General features: G+C 36.3%; 1 protein-coding gene across 4 annotated transcripts in view; it reads right to left on the reverse strand.

The window, feature by feature from the left end:
* Positions 1–23,555, reverse strand: part of STAU2 (staufen double-stranded RNA binding protein 2) — a 308,534-nt gene that overhangs the window by 160,304 nt on the left and 124,675 nt on the right. For all 4 annotated transcript variants that reach the window (XM_019807357.2, XM_034668202.1, XM_034668204.1 and 1 more), the window contains 2 exons: positions 13,837–13,974; positions 5,790–5,921 (listed from right to left, as the gene is read on the reverse strand). In XM_019807357.2, coding sequence (XP_019662916.2) covers positions 5,790–5,921; positions 13,837–13,974 — 270 coding nt within the window. The remainder of the gene's footprint in view (positions 1–5,789; positions 5,922–13,836; positions 13,975–23,555) is intronic.

The raw sequence follows: 23,555 nt of genomic DNA on the forward strand, positions 1-23,555 counted from the left end.
ATATCTATTTTTTAAAACTCAACTTATAGTTAAAACCCTCCCACAAGAGAAAAATCTTCCCCAGATGGCTCTACTGGTAAATTCCACCCAAAAATTAAGGAAGAAAGATTACCAAACTCTTCCAAGATTCCAAACTTACTATATGAGGATCATTACACTGATGCTGATGCTACAACCAGACAACAGTGTTACAACAACAAAAAATATAGATCAATATCTCTTATACATGCAGCCATAAAAATCGTTTAAAAATATTAGCAAATCTATTCCAGAAATACATAAAAAATATAGCCAATACATCATGATCAACCAGGGTTGATCAGTCACGCAAGCTTAGTTCAAGATTCAAAAAGCAATCAATGCCACCTGACAGCCATTAGGATGGCTACTACTTAAAAAAACAAGACAAAACAAAAACACCTACACACACATACACCCCTCCCCAAGTGTTAGCAAGGATGTGGAGAAATTGGAACCCTCGTACATTGCTGGTGGGAATATAAAATGGTAAAGCCACTACAGAAAAGAATTTGGCAATTCCTCAAAATATAAAATGTAGAATTACCATATGATTGAACAATTCCACTTCTAAGTATACACTCCAAACACTGAAAGTAGGGACTTAAAATAGATACTGGTACACCAATGTTCATAGCAGCATTACTCACAATAGCCAGAAGTTGAAAATAACCCAAATGTCCATCAACAGATGAATGGATAAACAAAACGTGATATATCCACACAATGGAATATTGATTCAGGCTTTAAACGGAATGAAATTCTTATAAATGCTACAACATGAATGAACCCTGAAAACATGCTAGATGAAATAAGCCCAACAAAAAAGGACAAATATTGTATGATTCCACTTACAGAAGCTTCCTAGAAAAGGCAAATTCAGAGAGAAAGTAGAACAGAGATTACCAGTGGCTGAGTAGAGGGAAGAATGAGGAGTTAGTGTTTAATGGTGTACAGTTACTATTTGGGATGATGAAAACATTCTGGAAGCAGATAGCAGGAATGGCTGCACAACACTGTAAATGTAGTTAATGACACTGAAATATTCACCCAGAAATGGTTAAAATGGTAACTTTTTGTTATTTATATATATCATAAATTTTTAAAATCCATCAGTGAAATTCACCATTACAACAAACTAAACAGAAAAATTATATGACATATCAACAGATGCAGAGAAAGCATTTGGCAAAATTCAAAATGCAGATAATTAAGTAAAAAAAAACCCAATATCTTAATAAAGCAGGAATACAAGGAAATATCAATCTGATATAGAGTATCTATAAAAAAAAAAAACAAACCACCTACAATCATCACGGTATAATGGTTAAAGACTGAATGACTTTCCTCTTAAGATGGGGAGCGAGGTAAGGGTATCTGCTTTCCTATTCAACAATCAACCACTTCTGTTCACCACTGTACCGGATGCTCTATTCAGAGCAATAAAGCAAGACAAGTAGATAAAAGCATACAGATTAGAAAGGATGAAATAAAACTGTCTTTATTCATAGACAACATGGCATTCAATGCAGAAAATCCCACATAATCTACAAAATAAGCTATTGTAACTTATAACTCAGTTTAGCTAGGTCGCAGAGTACAAGGGCAATATATAAAACCAACTGTATTTCTATACAAAAGAAGAATTGGAAATTAAATGGTACAGCCACTGGTTTAAAAATCAACACCGTTAAAAAAAAATACCATTAATAACATATCCAAAAACATGACTCACTTAGGGATAAACACAAAAACTGTGTAACACATTTCTATGAAAAAGTATAAAACATTGCTGTGAGGTATTTCTAAAAACCTAAATAAATGGAGAGCTAGATTTTGATCGTGGACTGAAAAACTCCACATCAAGATACTGACTTACGTGAAACTGATCTATATATTCAACACAGTCCTAAAGAAAACTTCCCAGTTGGCTTTTTTTTCTTGGTAGAGACTGATTCTAAAATTTCCATGGAAATGTAAAGGCTCCAGATAAGCCAAAACAAAACAAAACAAAAAGATCAAAAACAGAGTTCTTTATCTGATTTCAAACCTTACTTAAAAAGCTACAGTCTATACATAGTTTTAATAGCTTCAAGTTAGACATCTCGATTATTGGAACAGAACAGAGAATCTAGAAACAGACCCACAAATATGTGGTCAACTGATTTTCAACAAAGGCGCTAAGAGAATTCAATGGAAACGCATTAATCTTTTAAACAAATGATGCTAGAACAACTGGATAACCTATGCGGAAAAGGAGGAAAGGAGAGGACAGGAAGGAAGGGAAGGAGAAGGCAGGGAGTTCTTTATCTGATAAAGAATTTGTGTCCAAAATATGTAAAGAACTCTTAAAACTACTCAATAAGAAAGCAAACTATCCAATTTTTAAAAAGGCAAAACTTTGAATGGGCATTTCAGGGAAGAGATACGAATGGTAAATAAGCATATGATAAAACACTCAACATTATCAGTTATTAGGGAAACGCAGATTAAATTCCAATGAGATAACATTATACACCTACTAGTCAAACAAAACTATCAAAGCCAACGATACCAAGAGCTGGAAAAGATGAGAAGTAATTGGAGCTCTCAAACACTCCTGGTGGGAATACAAATTGGTACAGCCTTTCTGGAAAACATCTTCACATTTTTTTAACAAAGTTACACATGCGCTTATTATACAAATATGTATATGAAGATTATGCTAGAGAAATATATACATATAAAGACTTATACATGAATGTTTACAGCCACTTAATTTATAATAGCCTCAAACTAGAAAGAGCCCAAATGCTGGTGAAGACTAAAGTAATAACAGACAATAAAAAAGAACAAATAATGATAAATGCAACAACACAGACGAATCTCAGCATTATGAAGGCAGACGCAAAAGGCTTCCTAATGTATGATCCAATTTATATGACATTCTGGAAAGGCAAAATTATAGAAACAGAAATCAAATCAGTGGTTGCCGGGTGCTAAGGAGAGTGGAAGAGATTAACTACAAATGGGAACCTTTTTGGGGTAACAAATATTATACATCTTAATTGTGGGGGTAGTTAATGAACATGTACACACATATAAACAGACATATGTCAAAATTCATTGAACTGCACCTCAGTAACTGAATTTTTTTATAAAATGGGGCTATATTCATATATACACATAGAATATATTTATTTATATTTATCAAATCCTTATATAATATTCACTATACTTCAGACAGCATTCTAAATGCTGTACAGATATTAACTCATTGTGGGAGATGTTTTCAAAAGAGAGACTAAGAGACCAAGGGTCTCAGAGTGAAGTAAGACCAACTTGTTCTCACTGTTCACTCTTTCATGCTATTTGAATTCTTTTAGCCATGTATCTATCTTATTAAAAGAACTTTTTAAAAACCTGCTTTTGCAGGTTTTTCAATTGCTTTTGCCACATTCATCACAGATATTTTGACGAATCAGTGTATTCAGTCCTTCTCTTGATCTCCCTGCAACATATGACTGCTACCTACTTCTTAAAGTCACTCTCTCTTCCTGGTTACAGGTTTTCTTTCCTCCTTCTTCGTTTTCCCCCATGCACATAATCTGCTACTGAAAGCATATCATGTGCACTTCAGAAATACCTCAGGTATCTTTCCCCTCTTCTCTACTACCACTGCCTCAGTTGAGACCCTCAGCCATCTCTTACCTGAACAGCTCTGCTAGCCTCCTAACTGGCCTCTCAGCCTTCAGTTTCATCCTGCTCAAATACACTCCCTATGTTACTTACAGGATTGTCTTTTGAAGAATGCGAACCAGATCATGTCACTTTCGAGTTCAAATCTTAAATTAGTAATTCCTCAAGCTCTTTAACTCACATAAAAACAGTGGTCTCAGCTATTCTTGACTTTCCAGATTCATCTTTGTATTCTCTAGGTTCTAGGGTACTATAATTTTTGTTCCCTGATTAAAGCTCCTCACTGTTAACACTTACGAAGGGTTTGTTTTTCAAGTGTAGGGACCAGTTCCAGTCATCTTGCTCTCTTCAGTTGCAAGTGTTTGCATTGAGTAGGTTCAACAGTAAATTTTATGTGTCAATTTGTCTGCACCACGGTGACTATGTATTTGATCAAGTATTATTCTGGGTGTTCTGTGAAGTTGTTTGTGGAAGAGATTTGCATTGAAATCACTGAACTCTAAGTAAAGCAGATTCCTACTCAGATTCCTCTCCTAATGTGGGTGGGCCTAATTCGTTGAAAGACCTACCTAGAAGAAAAGGTTGACCTCCCCTGAAGCAAGAGTCCAGAAAGCTTCTGGACTCACATTTAACTCCTGGTTCTCCAGCCTGCTGGACTGTGCCTCAGATTTTGGACTAGTCAAGCCTCTGCAACCGCATAGGCCAATTCCTTAAAGTAAGTCTCTGTGAGTTGTGTATGAATGTGTATATATACATACACACATACATATACTACATACACACACATACACATCCTGTTGGACTGCTTCTCTGGGGAACCCTGAACAATAATACAGTGGGTATGCAAAAAAATGTTTTTTATAGTAATAAAGTTAATGTTTTTTGTTGTTTTATTTTCACTTAGCATACAAATATATGCCTATGAGGAGATTTATTTTGACATATTTTTATAAATCACTCACCAGTTTTAAGTCAATATAAATGTGTTAAGTTAAAACAACATATACACAATATAAGAACTACAGAATCTTGAACACATGTTAGGTTTCATGTTACAAATACTTTTAAAAGAAGAAAAAGCATTGACTAGCCAGGTTATAAAAACAGAATTGAAATCTCTAGCGATACCACACAGACGAATAATTCTTAATCACTCAAAATAATTGCCTAGATATTCACAGCTGTCTTAAAAAGAAAAGTAAATTTAAATGTTTTTTAATAGATGATTTTGTTTTTACTCTAAATTTCAGAAATGTGTTCCCACAGAAACTGAAAACATCTCTAAAACACAATCCTTATGTGAGAAAATGGAAGGGGAAAAAACATATTTTTTTGATAGAAATAATTATTAAGCCTGTTTTATGAATTTTCATTTAATAAAATGTTTAATAAAAGTAATTTCTACATGTGCATAGATAAAATGATAATATAAAATGAAATTAAGCTAGTTCCTGCTAAGTTATCTGCCAAGTGGTGAATTTGGGGTTCTCTGCTTCTCTTGCAACAGAGGTAGGTGTTAATGATGTCATTAACTGCTGCAGAAGAAATAGGGGACCATGAACATAAGTCTTGGCAGAAAATAAACACCCTCTGAGTTTACCTTTAAATTTAAAGTAAATAGAAAAATTAGTTTATAGAGCGCCTGTCCAATATAGTTCCTGCCCTAAAGGGATAACTCAGGATCTTTATTTCCAGTGTTTTCAGCTGTATTTCAGAAATAAAGGCTAACAAACTCTGTTCTTCAAAAAGCACAAATTAAAACTGTGGCTATACAGCAAAAACCACAAGTCAATAAGCTAAAAATTATTCAACTGGTATTATGTAAAATATATACGATGGTACAATTTTTTAATATTTGCCAACTGTAAGATTATGATTAATATTTCATCTTGACCCCATAAACAGATGTTATTTTGTACCTGGAGAATCTATCTTTAAAGATACAGAGTACTGCCTTGGGGGAAAAAAAAACAAAACCATTGACTTCTACTTTAACAGTAGTTAAGAGGAGTCAAAAACACTGGAATACGATTTGTTCATCACTCTGATATTCTGACAGGATAGGCATATGTACATGTAAATTTAGCTCTCACCTTGTCAAGTTGGTCTTGAAGACTAGTGGATGCTTTATAACCAAGCTGTAACAGCATTGCTTCTGCAGCATTTTTTTTGGCTATCTTTTTGTTAGGTCCTGTTCCAGTAGCAACTTCATTGCCTACTTTTACCTGGTAAGATTAAAGTAAGAAAGTGATGATAACTGCTTTGGTAAACAGGAACTCTATAACACCATAAAACAATGTGTTATGCTCTCTAGCATTCAAAAACATAAAGTTTCATCCATAATAAAAACAGCGACTAAGATACTATCCCATTTACAAGTTATATATACAAGTGAAAATATACATGGAGAAAAATATGACAATATGGTCCTCAAAATGACAACGGGGTTTTATCTTAGGGTGACAGAATCTTAAATGATTTTTACTTCCTTACATATTTCTATGTTTGACTTTTTAAACAATATTATTTATATAAGCAGAAAAATAAAATTCATATTGTAACAGAGTTTATGCTGGTTAAGAATACATTTAGATAGATTTATTTATTTATTTATTTTTAAGATTTTATTTATTTATTTGACAGAGAGAGAGACAGCCAGCGAGAGGGGGAACACAAGCAGGGGGCGTGAGAGAGGAAGAAGCAGGCTCCCGGCAGAGCAGGGAGCCCAACATGGGGCTTGATCCCAGGACCCTGGGATCACAGGCGCTTAACGACTGCATCACCCAGGCATCCCAGTATTATTTATTTAATAAATTGAAAGACTGAAATTCATGGTGGTGCCATTTAAAACAATGTTTACATTGCATCCCAAGTTTGCAAAGGTTTATATAAATAGTTCCTGAGGAAAATTAATGTACAAGGGTTAATATAATATTGTGGTTAAGAACAAAGATTTCCAGGTCAGATCTGGGTGTGAAACTATTCTAGAGGTGCCTGGGTGGCTCAGTCGGTTAAGCGTTGGACTCCTGATTTCAGCTCAGGTCATGATCTCAGGGTCATGCAGTCAAGCCCTATAAGGGGCTCTGCGCTGGGCACAGCACCCTCTTAAGATTCTCTCTCTCTGTCCCTCCCCAAACCTCCCTTTCTCTCTCTGTCTCTTAAAAAAAAAAAAAGAAAGAAAAGAAATTCAATTTTATTACTTCCTAACTGTATGAGCTGATTCAAATTAGTCAACATCTCTAAGCTTCAGTTTTTTCACCAGTGAAACAGGGATAATACAACTACCTCACAGCATTGCTCTGAAAATTAAACAAGAAAATGTATGTGAACTACAGTGTATAATAAATCATAATTGCTCAATAAACAGGAGCTTTTTATCATTAGAACTATTCCACAATTATCTTTGGCAAACAACTGACATATACATATATGTCTATACAGGTATTTAAATATATATCAGCCATCTCATATCCACACATATATTTTCTGAATTGGGTAGTGTTTTTAATGATGCATCTGCCAAGAGCTAATGCAAATACAAAAAGTAAATCAGAAAGCCAAAAGGAAAAAATTTAAAAAAAAATTAAAAATTCTTAAAGATTGATTTATTTGTGAGACGGCATGTACACGTGTGCAGGGGGAGGGACAGAGAGAGAAGCAGATTTCCTGCTGAGCAGAGAGCCTGCGATGGGGCTCCATCCCAGGACCCTGGGATCATGATCTGAGCCAAAGGCAGACGCTTAACTGAATGAGCTACCCACACATCCCCAAATATTTTTTTTCTAATTTTAAAAGAAAGCAGAAAGTATAGCTTTACAAGGAGAAATAAAAAATACACAACCACAGTGGGATTTGTTTTTATGAATTTGTCTCAAAAAATGATCAAAGCAGAAAACAAGAAGATAATCAGAACTTCATAAACAATGTAGTCTGAATAAATCTACAGGCAAAGAAGAAACCACAATAAAAATTAGAACATATTTTAAGTAAATAATAACAGAAATACAATATATCAAAATTTGAAGGATGCAGCTAAAGGAGGGTTGAGAAGAAAATATATAGCCATAAAAACTTAGAGAATGGCAGGAATATAATGAGCTAAACATCCAGCTCAAGAAGTTATCAGAGCAAAATGAATCCAAAGAAAATAGAAGAATAAAGACAAGGGCAGAAATTAAGGAAACAGAAAACAAAATACAATAGAAAATTTCAAAAAGCCAAAAGTTGGTTCCCTGAAAACACTGATAAAATGATAAATCAAAGGGTAGGACTGATTAAGGAAAAGTAAGAGAAGGCACAAATCAGAATGAAAATGGGAGATTACTATAGCTTCTGTAGCATTAAAAAATAATAAGGGATGGGGCGCCTGGGTGACTCAGTCGGTTAAGCATCTGTCTTAGGCTCAGGTCATGATCCCAGGCTCCTGGGATCAAGTACCGCATCTGGCTCCCTGCTCAGTGGGGAGCCTGCTTCTCCCTCTCCTGATTCCCCTGCTTGTGCTCACTCTCTTTCTTTCTCTCTGTCAAATAAATAAATAAAATCTTTTAAAAAATAGTAAGGGATGTTGAGTATTTTAGCTAAAAATTTTTGAATATTTAAATAAAGTAGAAAAATTCCTCAACAATACAAATTACCAAAACTGACACAGAATAAACCCCGAACTGTACATCTCTATAACTTAAAAAAAATTAAAACAATAATTACAACCTTTTCCACAAAGAAAACTCCAGAGAGCTTCTCCAGCAAATTCTACCTAATATTTAAGGAAGACTCATACTAACCTTACAAAAATTCATCTAAAAATAGAAAAAGAGAAATCAGTCCCCAATTATTCAGTGAGGTATTACTTTGATTTCAAAATCCGACAAGAACAGTATAAGAAAGAAAAGTTACAGACCAATTTCATTTATGAATGTAACTGTTAAAGTTTAAACTGTGTAAGAGTAAACTGAACAAAGCAATATATAAAAAGAAAAATCATGACGAAGTCAGGTTTATCCCAGAAATGCAAGACTGGTCTAACATTTGAAACTCAAAATTGATCAACAAAATCTGCTATATTAATAGGTTGAGGAGACCAAACATTCAGTCATCCTAATAAATGGAGCAAAAGCATTTGATAAAACTCAATACCCATTCATAATCAAAACTCTTAGTAAACTATTAGGGAAAAAAGGGAACTTCTTAATATGATAAAGGGTATTTTGCGAAAAACCTATAGCAAACTTCAGCAAATGTTATACTAATGTTGAAATTTTGAAATTAGAAATAAGACAAGGATGCCCTCTATTTTTACTAGTATCTAACATTTTACTACAAACTGTAGACAGAGCAATAAGGCAAGAAAAAATATAATACAGAATTAGAAGTATAAAAACAGTCATTATCTGTAGATATAATATTTATATAGGAAATCCAAGAATATCTACAGATAAAGTATAAGAATTTATGATGTTAAGTTTTCCATGTAAATAGTAGTATATAAAAGCCAACTGCATTTTTATATACCATCAACAATCAAGTAGGAAATTATTAAAAGGTATCATTTATATTAAATGAAAATCAAATACCTATGATGTTAAGAACTTTATATAGAAAATAATAAGCACTGAGAAAAATTAAGATAAATCTAATAGAGATATGCCATACTCATGTACTGAAAATCAATATGATATCAATTCTCTTCAAATTGACCTATAAATTCAATGAATTCCCATCAAAATCCCACACATTTTTATAATACTTGACAAGCTGATTCCAAAATTTACATGGAAGTACAAAGTGCTAAGACCATCCAAGATTCTTTTGAGGAAGAATTTGGCTGCATTAAAATTAATTACTTCTGTTCCTCAAAAGAGCATCACTAAAATTGGAAAAGAAAAAAAAAAAGGAAAGTCACAACACAAGAAAAGATATTTGAAATGTCATGTAACTGAAGAAGACTCACATTCTAGAATATATAGTGAATGCCTATATATATTTTTTAAGCCAGTACAAAAACAAGAGAGCTGAACAGGCAATCTATATATGAAAATCTGGATTGTTTTTACCAGATGTCACTGTGTTTTGTTTAGAAAAAACTTAGCTTCAATAGCTTCATGCCACTTTAATAAAATTTCACAATTACAATACACTGTGTACTAGCAATGAATTAGTATGTGGTACAACTAAATTCAGTTGTCAGATAAAAGCATGATACTTCCACCCATAGTTCTTTTTTGGCCTTTGGGTGAAAGCATAACTATTTCATTTGTCTCGGAACATATCAATTCCTATCTGGTATCCAGACTTGTGCACTGTTTGCCATTCATTCTTACACCAGTATTTAGGTTTTATTTGTGTTACCATTTCTATCACTACTTTTAAACTTCAGTGAATGAAGTACTTCTAACACAGTGGTTAGGAAAAAAAACAACTTAAATATAAACAATGTGTAAATTATATGACAAAGAAATTATGCTCTTTTAATAGAATTTTAGTAAAAATGAACTAAATGACCTAGTTCTTATAGAATATGAAACACTGAAAATGTATTCATTATAGAATTTCTGTAACAACTATCACAAATGTTATAGTTCAAATCTGTGCAATGTCTTTGAAATATTTTATTGCTTTTTCTTCTGAAACTAGAAACCATCACATTATGACAAATCAGTAGTCATCTATGGACCTCACTCAGAAGCACTGATCAAGTACTGTCCACAGTTGATCCCTGGAGCTGAGTTGAACACACGCTACCTCCCATATCTGTGCTGGCCTGCCCTGACCTGAACACAGTAGGCTCTAGGTATAATGCGCCTGAGGCCCTGGCTAAAAACAGGCCTCTGCTACCTGTTATTTTTCCCAGTGTTTGATTTGTTCCCTAGCTTCACCAACCCCTGTGTTGTTGCTGGAATGCTTGCTAGCTAACAGATTAGGCCAGCTATGTCAGAAGCTTCCTCTACTGCTCTGAGGGTCAAAAGACTTGCCAAAGTAAATGGAAGCAAGATCACTGAGCAGCAAAAAACGTTTCATCTGTGTTTACATGCCAAATACACCTCACTCACTCTCATTCAATTCCTTTGCTGTTTCATCTCTAAATCTTACTTATCTACCCAGGCCTGATACTCTTTGACTCCAATCTCCTGCTCTAGGGTAATGTCCCCATCTCAGCATTCATGTTGGGTCTATATCTGCCAGCTTTCCATTTGACTTATTCTGCACCTTCAAGACTGACTGCTAGAACAGGTGCTTCCAGATTCATTTTTGCCATTCACCCACCCCTTGCCTCACAAAAGTTTTATGGTGACATGGTTCAATGGTTTGTGGGTAGTTATCCCAGATTTATTTGTTAGTATTGGAAAAGATAACTTTGCTGAACTTTGACTCCCTGCTAACAAACACAGTGGTCACTCAAAAAAAAAAAAAAATCACATCATTATAAAAGCAATTAGGTATGTAAATAAACTTCATAAGTCATCTTTCTAAAAAACTCAAAAAATTTTTAACTATTACAAATAACATTTTACATTAAAATGTTAATTTGTCTGCAAAGAAGTTCAATTATTTTGTTATGCAATAACTTTAAGACTGACAGATTTTTATCTTTAAATAAATCACTTAAATGAGTCAGGTCCTCAAAAAAACTTTTAAAAAGTTCTAAAACAGCACACACAAAAGACTTAATTCATTATCTTTCAATAAGTCAGAAATAAAATTGATGAAATTTGCTTTATATATTTTTTTAAAACCTGAAGACTTAATCACAGTTAGGAAAATAAACTCAATACAATGTACAATGTGCTATACACAATGTGTGTGTGTGATATACATTCGGCTTAGTTGTCATTATTTTCTCTTCAAAAAATTAAAATATACCCTTTTCTAAAAAAAAATAAAAATCTTTAAGAAATATGCTCTGGAAATAAATACCCGAATAATCTCATCAGAGATTTTTCTTTGTCTAGTAATCCACTTTATAACATACACTTTATAACATACACTTACCTTTATTTTTCTTGGTGATAGATAAATATGAGCATATTACCTCTAGATATTTCTACTTCCACATTCAATTATAAGAAATGATAACACTGCTTAAGTAGTTTATACAAAAGCCTTTACTTTGATAAACTTGCTGCAATATTATAATGAATCCACTGGGAATTCCAGAATGGGGGAAAGCAATATGAATTCAGTGTGAAAACATTTAAAAGCACAGCCAAATGTTCCCATTTGACTAGAATGTTTATGAATACCCATAAAATGGAAGCTGGCCTAACATATTCTAAATTCCTTTTTCAAAAGGGGTACTCAATACACTCCACAGGAAAAAAAAAATGTTTAATAAAGTCAAAGCCAGTTTTTATTCCTAATACAGGTCTAAATTTTAGGTGATATTTTTCCCCCCGAGTCTTAGGGTTCAAAACATAGTTCTAGAATTCTTCCTAGAATTCTCCTAAGCATGTAAAAGGAAAAATGGTATTTTACGAAGTGAAAATACCAGAATAAAACTGTTCTGGGTCGAATGACATCTAGACAGTAATGTGCTTACTAGCCACAGAAACATTCCCCCCCTTTTGGATATGGAGGTTCCCAACCATGGTTTATCTGTGACTGCATTGTAAGTTTACATCTCCAACAAAGCCAAAAATACTAGCTCTCAATCAGGCAGAGAGGCAGCAAATATACACCAAAGGTTTCTTAGGTACTACTATACACATACACTATACCAGGTACTGTGAGATAAAGACATGTGGAGACTACAAATTGGGAAGAAGGTAAAATTTAGAAATGCATGAAAAGGGGGTGCCTGGGTGGCTAAGTCGGTTAAGTGAATGACTCTTGGTTTCAGCGCAGGTCATGATCTCAAGGTCGTGAGATCGAGCCCTGCGTCAGGCTTCGCACTCACCGTGGAGTCTGCCTGGGAATCTTTCTCTCTTCCTCTCCCTCCCTCTCTGTCCCTCCCCTGGCTTGTGTGTACAGGCTCTCTCTCTCTCTCAAATTAATTAATTAATTAATTAAATATTTTAAAAAACAGACATGCATGGAAAGTTAATCAATATGAGATACTATGTGTAACTGCCAAAATGTCCTCCACGAGGTCAGCACTTTAATAAATATCTGTGGATTTTAACTGGATTACACTGAAGGTGAGCTCCACGGGTCTGACTGGAAAAAGGTTCTTTGACAAGCCAATTATAATAAAAAGTTTTGGGACAATAAGGAGAATTTAAATATGGACTGGGTATTAGATGATCTTAATGAATATGAATCATGCCTAATATAAGAACATAAAGGAAAACTTCAGTATTTTTGAGTGATATACTGTTAAGTAGGTAGTCTGAAATGGTATGTGGCTAGATATTAGCTCTGAAGTACTTTAAGAAAAGAAGGAAGGGAGGGAAGGAGGAAAGAAAAATTGACAGCTGAAGCAAGTGTGGCAGAAATCCTAATTGTTGTGTTGGGATGCTGGGCATATTCCTCATATGCCATTCCTATTCCATTATATTATTGTTTACAGTATACTAGTAAGTACACCCACCTTTGGATATGTCTGAAATTTACATAAGGATTAAAGGTTTCCTCAATACTGGGGCTTGAGTTGGCAAATGAAGATGAATAGGCAGAATTTTAAAAGGGGGGCATTTTAGGCATTGTGCCTCAATCTGAAACCTCTAAATCTCTAAATGCCTAAATCTCTCAGCAATTGAGTCCCTCAGTCCTCACCATAGGTAGGAAGTGAGCTTTCGTTTCCTAACTTTCCTGATAACCCAAAAGCTCATGCTCTTGGTCCTATTCCACTTACTACATCTATCTTCTAAATTATGTTTCTAATTCCATCTGTATCCTATTTCCCAGTAGTTAACACAGCCTCTAGCTGAAAACTGTGACATAAGTTAGAGATAGGCATTCTGAACTATAAAGTCTGTGGTAAATAACCTGTGTGAATTCACAGTCCCTTCAAAAACCCAGACTGTCTATTCTAACATGTCCTTGACACTTGAATGTTTCAACCAAGTTGGTAGGTGGGCCTGGAAGGAACGAATGTTATTAGTTCCTAGTCTGCCTTTCTCCCATATCTCTATTACAACCTGGGGGTTTCTAATTTTTTTTTTCAGTGTTTAAAAAATGTTTTTCTAATATAAATGTTAGAAATACCTGCATCACAAATTCCCGACGTCGAGGCATTCCTCTTTCTGAAAGCAGAACATAATCTGGCTCCTTTTCCTTTTTGGCCTGTTGAATTTGAGCCAGACGGCTAATGGGGTTCATTCCTTGACCATACTCTGGTCCAGCCTAAAAAATAATTCAAGAAAAAAACTCAAAACATGCTTTATAAAACTTGTCATTGGATCCTTAAAGAAACAGTGGTTCTCCCCTCATCCTCTGCACCCCAAAACCATAACTGGAGAAGATAATGTGACCGGATAGTCATTTAAGATTTATAAAGGTAAATCATAGAATGGATCTGAAACTAAGGCTTCTATGGGATTTAGGGCTCAAAGGTATTGTTAAGTTAGGTCAAGTCTGCTTTTATTTTATTTTTTATTTTTTTTAAAGATTTTATTTATTTATTTGACAGAGAGAGAGACAGCTAGCGAGAGAGGGAACACAAACTGGAGGAGTGGGAGAGGAAGAAGCAGGCTCCCAGCAGAGCAGGGAGCCTGATGCGGGGCTCGATCCCAGGACCCTGGGATCACGCCCTGAGCCAAAGGCAGACACTTAACGACTGAGCCACCCAGGCGCCCCAAGTCTGCTTTTAAACTCTTCAATATCTAAGAGTTGCTTCACAAATTCTGTTCATCAAAAAACACCAAAAAGAGGGGCACGTGGGTGGCTCAGTTAGTTGAGCATCTGACTTCAGCTCAGGTCATAGTCTCAGGGTCCTGGGATTGAGCCATGCATGGGGCTCCCTGCTCAGTAGGGAGTCTGCTTGTCCCTCTCCCTCTGCCCCTCCTGGCACTTGTGTTATCCCTCTCTCCCCACCACTCAAATAAATGAATAAAATCTTATACACACACACACACACACACACACACACACACCCCAAAAAGAATGTAAGAAGACAAGCCATGAACTAGGAAAAGATATCTGCAATTCATGTAACTAAAAAAAGATATATCCAGTATCCAAAATATATATATTTTTAAATTTTTATTTATTTATTTTTGAGAGAGAGAGATACCATGCACAATCAGAGGGAGGAGCAGAGGGAGAAGCAGACTCCCTGCTGAGCAGGGAGCCTGATGTGGGCCTTGATCCCAGGACTCTGGGATCATGATCTCAGCCAAAGGCAGATGGTTAACTGAATGAGTCACCCAGGTACCCCAAAATATATTTTTTTAAACTCCTAAAAGTATTAAGACAAAGTAAAAGAAAAATGGGCAAAAGAGATGGATAGATACTTAACAGAAGAAAAAAATATGAAAAGACAATCTCATTAAGACTCAGAAAATGCATGTTATAACCATAGTGAGATACTATTTCATACCCATCCACTTAGCAAAAATTTAGAACTCTGACAGGCCCAACTGGTGAGCATGGAGAGCAACAAAAACTTATACACTACTGGGGCACCTGGCTGGCTCAATCAGGAGAGCATGCAACTCTTGATCTTGAGGCCCTGAGTTCAAGCCCCACACTGGGTGCAGAGATTACTAAAACATAAATAAACTTAGAAAAAAAAAAAAAGACATTATACACTGATAGTAATATAAATTGGAAAACAATTTGACAAAGCCAAAAAAAACCAGTAGCCTACCCATAGGCATGTATATACCTCTAGAAAACTGTTGCCCATATGCACTAGCTCCCATGTACAAGAATATCCATAGCTGCATTATTTGAAATAGCAAAAGAACTGGAAATAACCTAAACAGTCATCAATAAAAGAACAAATAAATTATGGCATGTTTATACAGTGGAGTTGCATGGAACAATGAAAATGAATTAAGGATAGCTACGTGCCTCAAAATGAGTGACTTTCAAAAAAAAAAAACTTTAAGAAAATCAAGAACAGAAGAATAAATATAGGATGATATAATTTATGTAAAGCCCACTAAACCACAAAACACTGCTGAAAGTAAACAAGATCTCAATAAACGGACAAACACATATGTTCATGGATCAGAAGACTCAATATTCTTAAAATGTCATTTCTCTTCAAACTGATCTTATCAATTCATTATAATCCCAATCAAAATCCCACCAGGCTTTTTCTTGTAATAATTAATAAGCTAATGCTAAGATTCATTCATGTAGAAATGCAAAGGACGGATAACCAAACAACTTTGAAAAAAAGAACAAAACTGGAGGACTCAGACTACCTGATTCCAAGATTTATTATGAAACTATGGTAATCAAGACAGTATGTATAGTATTGGGATAAAGACAGACAAAGAGACTAATGAAACAGCAACATCCAGAAACAGACCCATACACATATGGTCAACTGATTTTTGACAAAGGTGCAAAAGCAATTCATTGGAGAAAGGGTAGTCTTTTCAACCATCAGTACTGGAACAATTGAATATTGATATGCCAAAAAAGAAAAACCCAAAAACTTCATACCTCACATCATTACAAAAAATAACTCAAATGGTTCACAGACTTAAATGTATCTGTAACTATAAAACTTCCAGAAGAAAATATAGGTGAAATTTTTGTGACTTGGTTAGGTGACAACTGCTTAGGTACAACACTAAAATCATATTCCATAAAAATAATACACTGGAGGACATTTTCAAAATTAGTAATTTCTATTCTTAGAAAAGGACAAGTCGTAGGCTTGGAGAAATATTCGCAAACCACATATCTGATAAAGAACTTGTATGGAGAGGGAAGTGAAATAGGTGAAGGGGATTAAGAAGTACAAACTTCCAGTTATAAAATAAATAAGTCATAGGGACGTAATGTACAGCATAGCGAATGCAGTCAATGATATTATAAGAACTTTGTGTGGTGACAGATGGTAACTAGACTTAAGGGGGATCATTTCACAATGTATAAAAATACTGAAACACTATGATGTACACCTGAAACTAAGAGGATATTGTATGTCATTTATGCTTCAATAAAAAAAAAGAATTCTCACTGAAAAATAAAATAACTTGTATCCCAAGTATTTGAAGGCCTCTCAAAATTCAATAAATTTATCATTTAAATTCTATTATTTTTATTATTATTTAAATTACTTAATTTTTTAAATGGGCAGAAGATCTGAAGAACACTTCATCAAGCTCCATGTGCTACCAAACACATAAAAAATTTTCAATATCATTAGTCACTGGAGAAATGTGAATTTAAACCACAATGAGATATCAATACACATTAACTGAAATTTAAGACTACACTATGTATTAGAGAGGATGCATAGCAAGGAGAATTCTCACACATGGCTGATGAGAATTTAGAACAGTACCTTCATTTTAGGAAACAATTGGCTGGCGGAAGGAGGAAGATGGCGGAGGAGTAGGGGACCCTATTTCAACCTGCCCCTGAATTTAGCTGGATACCTATCAAACCATTCTGAACACCCACAAAATCAGCCTGAGATGTTGAATACATATCTGGATCTCTACCAGCACGAAAGCACTGCCTGGCGGGAGGTAGGAAGGGTGGAGTCCTGATTCTGCAGGCAGATATCGGAAGATAAACAGAAGGGGGTGGGAGCTGCCATAAGCTGGTGCCAGGAAGGTGATATAATACCGGAGCGTAAAGGCGTCCGGCGCTGAGCATAGACTTGCACACCATTATCGGTGGGGAAAGGACTTTAGTCCAGCCCCTGACAGGATCCAGGAGCTGCAAGTGCAGCTACACGAACCGGGGCCGGATCACGGTTTTAGAAGCACAAAGGGCAGACATGCCAGCCTTGGGATCAACCTCTGGGAGAGTTGCTGTTGGGCATACAACCAGGGAGGCTGTGGTTTTTCTCAGAGCAGACAGAAACAGAGACTGTGTGTCCCAGAGAGCTCACTGAAGAGCAGACTGTGATCTCTCTGTTCTGACACAGAGGTTTGGATGTGGTCACTTCTGCTCTGACTCTCAGAAAAGTTGTGGAAAGCCAGCAGGGAAAGCCACCAGAGAACAAAAGCCCAAAAAATTAGTTTTCACTGAGCACACCACCCCCACCCTGGACAAGAGGCAGGACAACTCTGCCCAAGCAGGGTTGCCTGAGTAACAGTGTAGCAGGCCCCTCCCCCACAGGCTGGAAGAACAAGAGAAGGACAATTCTAGGGTCCCTATAAAACAGGTACATCTTGTTTGGGTCGTGGTTAATACTTTGGACTCTGTACATTCTCTCAACCACCCCCTAACAGAATGACTAAGAGGAGGAACCCCCAACAAAAAAAGAATCCAGAGACTATGGCCTCTGCCACTGACCTAATGGACATGGATATAAGCAAGATGTCAGAGATAGACTTCAGGGTAAGAATTATGAAGTCAATATCTAGGCTTGAGAAAAATATTAGCAACAATACAGAATCTCTAAGGGCAGAAATATCTAATCAGGCCAAACTTAAAAATGCTATGAATGAAATGCAGTCTAAACTGTATACTCTTGACTGCCAGGGTAAATGAGGCAGAAGAATGCATTAGTGAGCTAGAAGATAAGATGACAGAAAAGAAGGAAACTGAGGCGGCCTGGGAAAAACAGTTTAAACCCCAAGAAATCAGACTAAGAGAGATTAATGATGCCATGAAATGTTCCAATGTCAGAGTTACTGGGATCCCTTAGGAGGTGGAGCGAGAGAAAGGTGAGAGGTTATATTTGAGCAAATCGTAGCTGAGAACTTCCCTAATCTGGCAAAGGAAACAAGCATTCGTGTCCAAGAGGCACAGAGGACGCCTCCCAAGATCAATGGGAACAGACCAACTCCCCAACATATAATAGTACAACTCACAAATTTTAGATCCAGGGAAACAATCCTGAAAGCGGCTAGGGGGAAGAGATTTCTTACATACAGAGGGAGGAACATCAGAATAACATCAGACCTGTCTACCAAGACCTGGCAAGCCAGAACAGGCTGGAAAGACACACGTAGGGTACTAAATGAGAAGAACATGCAGCCAAGGATACTTCATCTAAGAAGGCCGTCATTCAGAATGGATGGAGAGACAAGGAGCTGTCTTTCAGAAACTGAAAGAATATGTGACCCCAAGCCAGCCCTGCAAGAAATATTAAGGGGGGTTCTATAAAAGAAGAAAGACCCCAAGAGTAATATAGACCAGAAATTTACAGAGACAATCTACAGAAACAAGGACTTCACAGGCAACATGATGACAATAAAATTATATCTTTCAATAATCACTCTCAACGTGAATGGCTTCAATGCTCCCATGAAACGGCACAGGGCTGCAGACTGGATAAAAAGACATGACCCATCCATATGCTGTCTATAAGAGACTCATTTTAAACCTAAAGATACCTCCAGACTGAAAGTGAGGGGATGGAGAACCATTTTTCATGCCAACAGACCTCAAAAGACAGCAGGGGTAGCAATTCTCATATCAGACAAATTAGATTTTAAGCTAAAGGCTGTAGTAAGAGATACAGAAGGACACTATATCACTCTTAAAGGGTCTATCCAACAAGAAGATCTAACAATTGTAAATATCTACGCCCCCAACATGGGAGCAGCCAACTATATAAGCCAACTGTTAATCAAAATAAAGAAACATATTGATAATAATACTTTAATAATAGGAGACCTCAAACTCCACTCTCAGCAATAGACAGATCATCTAAGAAGAAGATCAACAAAGAAACAAGAGCTCTGAGTGACACACCGGACCGGATGGACTTCATAGATATATACAGAACATTCCACCCTAAAACAACGGAATACTCATTCTTCTCGAATGCACACGGAACTTTCTCTAGAATAGACCACATACTGGGTCACAGGTCTCAACTAATACCAAACGATTGAGATTATTCCCTATTTTCAGACCACAATGCTTTGAAGCTGGAACTCAATCACAAGAAAAAATCTGGAAGGAATTCAAACACTTGGAAGCTAAAGATCATCCTGCTAAAGAATGTCTGGGTCAACCAGGAAATTATAAGAAGAACTTAAACAATTCATGGAAACCAATGAGAATGAAAACACATTGGTCCAAAACCTATGGGATACTGAAAAGGCAGTCCTAGGGGGGAAATATATAACCATCCACGCCTCACTCAAAAAAGCAGAAAAATCCTGAATGCACAAGCTAACCGTACACCTAAAGGAACTGGAGAAAGAGCAGCAAATAAAACCTAAACCAAGAAGGAGAAGAGAAATAATAAAGATTAGAGCAACGATCAATGAAATAGAAACCAGAAAAACAGTAGTGCAGATCAACAAAACTAGAAGCTGGTTCTTCGAAAGAATTAATAATGTCGACAAACCTCTGGCCAGACTTATCTAAAAGAAAAGAGAAAGGACCCAAATTAAAATTATGAATGAAAGGGGAGAGATCACAACTAACACCAAGGTAACAGAAACAATTATTAGAAATTATTATCAGCAACTATATCCCAATAAATTAAGCACCTGGAAGAAATGGATGCCTTCCTGGAAACCTATAAACTACCACAACTAAAACATGAAGAAACTGACAATCTGAATAGAGCAATAACCAGTAATGAAATTGAAGCAATGATCAAAAACCTCCCAAAAAAACAAGATCCAGGGCCTGATGGATTCCCTGGGGAATTCTACCAAATACTTAAAGAAGAAATAATACCTATTCTCCTGAAGCTGTTTCAAAAAATAGAAACAGAAGGAAAACTTCCAAACTCATTCTATGAGGCCAGCATTACCTTGATCTCAAAACCAGGCAAAGACCCCAACAAAAAGGAGAATTACAAACCAATATCCCTGATGAATATGGACGCCAAAATTCTCAACAAGATCCTAGCCAATAGGATCCAACAGTACATTAAAAGGATTATCCATCACGACCAGGAGGGATTTATTCCTGGGATGCAAGGGTGGTTCAACATTTGCAAATCAATCAATGTGATAGAACACATTAATAAAAGAAAAGACAAGAACCATACGATCCTCTCAATTGATGCAGAAAAAGCATCTGACAAAATACAGCATCCTTTCCTGATTAAAACACTTCAGAGTGTAGGGATAGAGGGAACATTCCTCAATTTCATAAAAACCATCTATGGAAAGCCCACAGTGAATATCATTCCCAATGGGGAAAGGCTTTCAGCTTTTCCCTTAAGATCAGGAACACAAGGATGCCCCCTCTTGCTATTATTGTTCAACATAGTACTAAAAGTTCTAGCATCAGCAATCAGACAGCAAAAAGAAATAAAAGGTATTCAAATTGGCAAAGTAGTGGTCAAACTCTCTCTCTTCACAGATGACATGATACTTTATGTGGAAAACCCAAGAGACTCCACCCCCAAATTACCTTCAGACTCCACCCCTAAATTATCATACAGCAATTCAGTAATGTGGCAGGATACAAAATCAATGCACAGAAATCAGCTGCTTTTCTATACACCAACAATGTAACTGGAGAAAGAGTAATTAGGGAATGGATTCCATTTACAGTAGTACCAAAAACCATAAGATACCTAGGAAAAACCTAACCAAAGAGGTAAAGGATCTATACTCTAGAAACTACGGAACACTTATGAAAGAAATTGAAGAAGACACAAAAAGATGGAAAAACATTCCATGCTCATGGATTGGAAGAATAAACACTGTTAAAATGTCTATGCTACCCAGAGCAATCTTACTTTTTCAAAGCCATCCCAATCAAAATACCAATGGCATTTTTCAAAGAGCTGGAACAAACAATCCTAAAATTTGTATGGAACCACAAAAGACCTCAAATCGCCAAGGAAATGTTGAAAAAGAAAAACAAAGCTGGGGCATCATGTTGCTTGATTTCAAGCTATATTACAAAACCATGATCACCAAGACAGCATGGTATTGGCACAAAAACAGACACACAGACCAATGGAACAGAAGAGAGAGCCTAGATATGGACCCTCAACTCCATGTTCAACTAATCTTCAACAAACCAGGAAAAAATATCCAATGGAAAAAAAAAAAAGTCTCTTCAATAAACAGTGCTGGGAAAATTGGACAGCTATATACAGAAGTATGAAACAACCATTCTCTCACATCAAACACAAAGATAAACTCTAAATGGATGAAAGACCTCGATGTGAGACAGGAATCCATCAAAATCATAGAGGAGAACATAGGCAGTATCAGGCTCCTCTGCTATGAGCCTGCTTCTTCCTCTCCCACTCCCCTGCTTGTGTTCCCTCTCTCGCTGGCATGAACTTTTGGGACTTCATCAAGATAAAAAGCTTCCGCACAGCAAAGGAAACAGTCAACAAAACAAAGAGGCAACCCACAGAATGACAGAAGATATTTGCAAATGACACTACAGATAAAGGACTGGTATCCAAAATCTATAAAGAACTTCTCGGGGCGCCTGGGTGGCACAGCGGTTAAGCGTCTGCCTTCGGCTCAGGGCGTGATCCCGGCGTTATGGGATCGCCCCACATCAGGCTCCTCTGCTATGAGCCTGCTTCTTCCTCTCCCACTCCCCTGCTTGTGTTCCCTCTCTCGCTGGCTGTCTCTATCTCTGTCGAATAAATAAATAAAATCTTTAAAAAAAAAAAAANAAAAAAAAAAAAAGAACTTCTCAAACTCTACACCTAAAAAACAAATAATCAAACCAAAAAATGGGCAGAAGACATGAATAGACACTTCTCCAAAGAGACACACAAGTGGCTAACAGACACATGAAAAAATGTTCAACATCATTAGCCATCAGGGAAATTCAAATCAAAACCACAGTGAGATACCACCTTACACCAGTTAGAATGGCCAAAATTAACAAGGCAGGAAACAACAAATGTTGGAGAGGATGTGGAGAAAGGGGAACCCCCTTATACCATTGGTGGGAGTGCAAGTTGGTACAGCCACTTTGGAAAACAGTACAGAGGGTCCTTAAAAAGTTAAAAATAGAGCTACCCTATGACTCGGCAACTGCACTACTGGGTATTTACCCCAAAGATATAGATGTAGTGAAAGGAAGGGGCACATGCACCTCAATGTCCATAGCAGCAATGTCCACAATAGCCAAGCTGTGGAAGGAGCTGAGATGCCCTTTAATAGACGAATGGATAAAGATATGGTTCATACATACAATGGAATATTACTCAGCCATCACAAAGGATGAATACCCACCATTTGGATCGACATGGATGGAACTGGAGGGGATTATGCTAAGTGAAATAAGTCAAGCAGAGAAAGACAATTATCATATGGTTTCTATTCATATGTGGAACATAAGGAATAGCATGGAGGACAATAGGAGAAGGAAGGGAAAACCGAAGGTGGGGAAATCACAGGGGGAGATGAACCATGAGAGACTATGGACTCCAGGAAACAAACCGAGGGTTTCAGAGGAGGGGGGGGCATAGGGGGATGGGTTAGCCTGGTGATGGGTATTAAGGAGGTCACATCCTGCAATGAGCACCAGGTGTTATACACAAACAATGAATCATGGAACACTACATCAAAAACTAATGAAGTACTGTATGGTGACTAACATAACATTAAAAAAAAGAAGAAAGAAAAGAAAAGAAAAAAAGAAAAGAAAAGAAAAGAAAAGAAAAGAAAAGAAAAGAAAAGAAAAGAAAAAAGAAAAGAAACAAAATTGGCCGTCTCTAAAAATGTTGAATATATACCTACTAAATGACTAACTCATTCACTCCCAAGCTTTTACCTCCCCCTCAAAAAAGGAAAGCTTATGGCCATAAGACTTATACACAAATGTTCATAGCAGCTTTATTTATAGCCCCAAATGAGAAACATCCAAAATACCTACCAAAGGACGAATGGATA

Source organism: Ailuropoda melanoleuca, chromosome 9 (genome assembly GCF_002007445.2).
Source record: "Ailuropoda melanoleuca isolate Jingjing chromosome 9, ASM200744v2, whole genome shotgun sequence".
In the NCBI taxonomy this organism is placed as follows: Eukaryota; Metazoa; Chordata; class Mammalia; order Carnivora; family Ursidae; genus Ailuropoda; species Ailuropoda melanoleuca.